At 55.4% G+C, this 4,190-nt stretch overlaps 1 protein-coding gene across 3 annotated transcripts in view; it reads left to right on the top strand.

Moving 5' to 3' along the window:
• The window catches only part of LOC103381322 (serine/threonine-protein kinase D3), an 11,318-nt gene that overhangs the window by 2,079 nt on the left and 5,049 nt on the right, over positions 1-4,190 (top strand). Inside the window, exons 3-14 of one of the 3 annotated variants that reach the window (XM_025056745.1) lie at positions 826-964; positions 1,048-1,179; positions 1,264-1,421; positions 1,690-1,879; positions 1,991-2,068; positions 2,209-2,392; positions 2,747-2,861; positions 2,950-3,027; positions 3,129-3,375; positions 3,465-3,517; positions 3,708-3,780; positions 3,857-3,963. In XM_025056745.1, the coding sequence (XP_024912513.1) occupies positions 826-964; positions 1,048-1,179; positions 1,264-1,421; positions 1,690-1,879; positions 1,991-2,068; positions 2,209-2,392; positions 2,747-2,861; positions 2,950-3,027; positions 3,129-3,375; positions 3,465-3,517; positions 3,708-3,780; positions 3,857-3,963 (1,554 nt within the window). The remainder of the gene's footprint in view (positions 1-825; positions 965-1,047; positions 1,180-1,263; positions 1,422-1,689; positions 1,880-1,990; positions 2,069-2,208; positions 2,393-2,746; positions 2,862-2,949; positions 3,028-3,128; positions 3,376-3,464; positions 3,518-3,707; positions 3,781-3,856; positions 3,964-4,190) is intronic. The other 2 variants (XM_025056746.1, XM_025056747.1) reach the window with 2 other exon arrangements.

The raw sequence follows: 4,190 nt of genomic DNA, 5'->3' as shown, positions 1-4,190 counted from the left end.
TTCCTGCTGCTGCTGCCAACTTCCTGCTGCTGCTAACTTCCTGCTAACTTCCTGTGAGCGGCTCCAAACAGGAAGCTGCTCCACCAGCAGAAGCTGCAGCTGTGAAAAGATCAGTCTGAAACAACTGCAACTGTAGTTTCACATTTAACTAGTACCAACCTCAGCAGGTAGAGGGCGGTGTTTCTCACCTGGTTTCATCTGTGACTGGTCTGGAGGATGGTGGGATTATTAATCTGGACAAATGTCCAGCAGAGTGAAACTGTCTCCTCACAGAGTCGCTGTGTTTCAGTCTGGACTGTTCCTGTGGAACCGGGTTCTACCAGAACGTTCTTTCTGGACTTCAGTCCAGTGGTTGTCCTCAACAACAGTAATCAGTCCACACTGAACAGTCCAACAACAACGACAACAAAAACAACGACAACAACGACGACGACGACAACAACAACGACGACAACAACGACGACAACAACAACGACGACGACAACAACAACGACAACAACAACGACAACAACGACGACAACAACAACAACGACGACAACAACAACAACAACAACAACAACGACGACAACAACGACGACAACAACAACAACGACGACAACAACAACGACGACGACAACAACAACAAAAACAACAACGACGACAACAACAACGACGACGACAACAACAACAACAACAAAAACGAAAACAAGGACAACGACAACAACGACGACGACGACAACAACGACGACAACAACAACAACAACAGGTGTTTGACCATCATGATGTTGACTGACCAACCCTTCTGACGTCCTCCTCCTGTTGCCCCCCCCCCCCCCCCCCCCTCAGTTTCCTGAGTGTGGACTCTTGGGGCTGTTGGACCAGATCCTGCTCTTCCGTCATGACCTGAGCTCAGACAACGTCCTGCAGCGGCTGACGTCGGCGGAGCAGATCCACGAGGGCGACCTGGTGGAGGTGGTGCTGTCTGGTGAGGAGGAGGAGGAGGAGGAGTCCAACGTGGAGTCCTTCCTGTCTCCTCCAGTCTTTTCACTCTGCTCCTGTGTGTCCCAGCCCAGGCCTCGGCAGAGGACGTCCACATCCGTCCTCACACTCTCTCCGTCCACTCCTACAAGGCCCCGGCCTTCTGTGACCACTGTGGGGAGATGCTGTGGGGTCTGGTCAGACAGGGGCTCAAGTGTGAAGGTGAGGGGGGGAGGGGAGGTGAGGTGAGGGGGGGTGAAAATAAAAAGACTAATAACCCAGCCTTCTCCTCGGCTCCCCCTGCAGGATGTGGACTGAACTACCACAAACGATGTGCGTTCAAGATTCCCAACAACTGCAGTGACGTGAGAAAAAGACGGTTGTCCAATGTGTCCCTGACGGGCGCTGTCCTGTCCATCGCTCGTCCTCAGTCCATGGAACTCAGCCCGGTTTCACAGGAGGAGGTGGGTTCGAGTCCCTGACTCTCTGAGTGAGGGTCAGGGACCGTCAGGGGTCAGATTTTCAGGAACTTCTCCGGGGGTTTGTTAGCATCACTGAAGAGGAGAGAGAGAGAGGGAGCGGGGGGGGGGGGGGGCGGTGAGTTCACGGCCCACAGATTAATTGACTAATTGTGAACCAGATGTTTTTGTCAAGTTTTTGTTTTTTCAGCTAAAATACTAAATGTTCTGGAAACCAACAGTTTCTAAACATGTTCTACTCTTCCCCCACCAGCGCCCCCTCCTGGGTGCTGTCAAGCGCAATTCTTTGCTCAGCGGTCGACCCATCTGGATGGAGAAGATGGTCCTGGGGCGAGTTAAAGTCCCTCACACCTTCTCCGTCCACACCTACACCCGTCCCACCATCTGTCAGCTCTGTAAACGGCTGCTGAAGGGACTGTTCCACCAGGGGGTGCAGTGTAAAGGTCACACACACACACACACACACACAGAGTGTCAGGTTGTACTGAAACAGTTCTTGGTGCTTGGTCCACACCAGACGTTCATGACTTCCTGTTGTTGTTTTCTTTGCTCAGATTGTAAATTGAACTGCCATAAAAGGTGTGCAGCCAGGGCTCCCCGGGACTGCCAGGGGGAGGCGCACTTCAACGGAGGTGAGCCCTCATCAACGCTTCACCCTGCGTCCGCAGCAGTTAGCCGGTGACGAGCCGGTTGGTGACATCATCAGCTGGTTGGTGACCTCATCAGCTGGCTGGTGACATCATCAGCTGGCTCACTTCCTGTCTTTCTGCAGAGACTTCCAGTCCCAGTCTGGACTCTGAGGCCACGATGGAGGCGGACCACGCCGACGTCCACAGTGATGGAGGTCAGAGCACGGAGGAGCAGGACGAGGCGCCCCCCCCGGACGACAAGCTCTTCTTCACGGGGGGCCCAGGCGTGGACGGCGACAGGGACGAGGAGACGTCCAGAGCCACCAGGTGACTGTGTTAGCATTAGATAAGCAGCTCCTCCCAGCTGTGGGAGCTAACACGTGGGGAGCTAACACGTGGGGTGCTAACACGTGGGGTGCTAACACGTGGGGAGCTAACACGCGGGGGGCTAACACGTGGGGAGCTAACACGTGGGGCGCTCACACGTGGGGAGCTAACACGTGGGGTGCTAACACGTGGGGAGCTAACACGTGGGGCGCTCACACGTGGGGAGCTAACACGTGGGGCGCTCACACGTGGGGAGCTAACACGTGGGGAGCTAACACGCGGGGGGCTAACACGTGGGGAGCTAACACGTGGGGAGCTAACATGTGGGGCGCTAACACGTGTAGCTGTTTCCAGTGTGTCCAACATCCCTCTGATGAGAGTGGTCCAGTCCATCAGACACACCAAGAGGAAGAACTCCACCGTGGTCAAGGAAGGATGGATGGTCCACTACAGCTGCAGGGACGCCCTGGTGATGGACACAGACACAGACACAGACACAGACACAGACACAGACGTCCAAACAGCCTAACTGTGTGTGTGTGTGTGTGTGTTGACAGAGAAAGAGACACTACTGGAGACTGGACACCAAGACTCTGACTCTGTTTCAGAATGAAGGTGGAGCCAAGTTCTACAAGGTAGAACCAGAACCTCAGATCAGCTGCAGCTTCTGGACCAGAGGGTTTTTTTCCCCCTCAGTTTGAATCAATGAAATGTTGATTCAACGACCCCCCCTCAGGAGATCCCCCTGTCTGAGGTCCTGCAGGTGGAGCCGCTGCAGGACTCTGGGCTCAGCCCACCCTGCTTCCAGCTGACCACCTCCAACACGGTGTACTACGTGGGCGAGGACGATGGTGGTCTGCACCAACACCAGGTCCCGGGTCTGGAGGTGAGCCAGAGCTGGGAGAAGGCCATTAGACGGGCACTGATGCCCCTCACACCTGAAGCCAGCACCAGCACCGGGGGGGGCCGGAGGAGGGAGCAGAGTGAGTACCAGACGGTCTACAGACTAACACCAGAACCAGAACCAGTAACATGGAACTGAACGACATCACTGTTGTCTGTGTCCCTGCAGAGGAACTCTGTCTCAGTGTATCAGTGTCCAACTGCCAGATACAGGAGAAGGTGGTGAGTGTCCTGGTCAGTCCTGGTCTGGTCTGGTCTGGTCTGGTCTGGTCAGTCCTGGTCTGGTCAGTCCTGGTCTGGTCAGTCCTGGTCTGGTCCTGGTCAGTCCTGGTCTGGGCTGGTCAGTCCTGGTCTGGTCCTGGTCAGTCCTGGTCTGGTCACGTCTCTGTCTCTGTTTCTGTCTCTGGTTCAGGACATCAGCTCAGTTTACCAGATCTTTGCTGACGACGTCCTGGGCTCTGGACAGTTTGGCGTCGTTTACGGAGGTAAAAAAACAACCAGTTTGTAAAAACCAGCCTTGTTGTCTGTGGTCTGAGCTGAAAAGTCTCCTGACTTTTAAAGGCAAACACCGGAAGAGCAGCCGAGACGTCGCCATTAAAATCATCGACAAAATGAGGTTCCCCACCAAACAGGAGAGCCAGCTGAGGAACGAGGTGGCCATTCTGCAGGTACCACCCCCTGACCCCTGACCCCTGACCCTTGACCTGGGTCTGAACAGATCTGACCTCAGGTGTTGCTCACTCTCTGGACCTCGGTAGAGGTCTGCAGACTGACCAGCTGTGGGGGCAGACCAGCAGAGGCCCACAGACTGATTTCAAACTCATCAAAATGGCTGATTATCACCCCCCCCCCCCCCCCCCCCCCCCCCCCCACCCCCCCCCCCCCCCCCACCCCG

The sequence above is a fragment of the Cynoglossus semilaevis genome, chromosome 7, assembly GCF_000523025.1.
Source record: "Cynoglossus semilaevis isolate Cse_v1.0 chromosome 7, Cse_v1.0, whole genome shotgun sequence".
Taxonomy (NCBI): domain Eukaryota; kingdom Metazoa; phylum Chordata; class Actinopteri; order Pleuronectiformes; family Cynoglossidae; genus Cynoglossus; species Cynoglossus semilaevis.
This window is presented reverse-complemented; position numbering and strand designations above follow the sequence as displayed.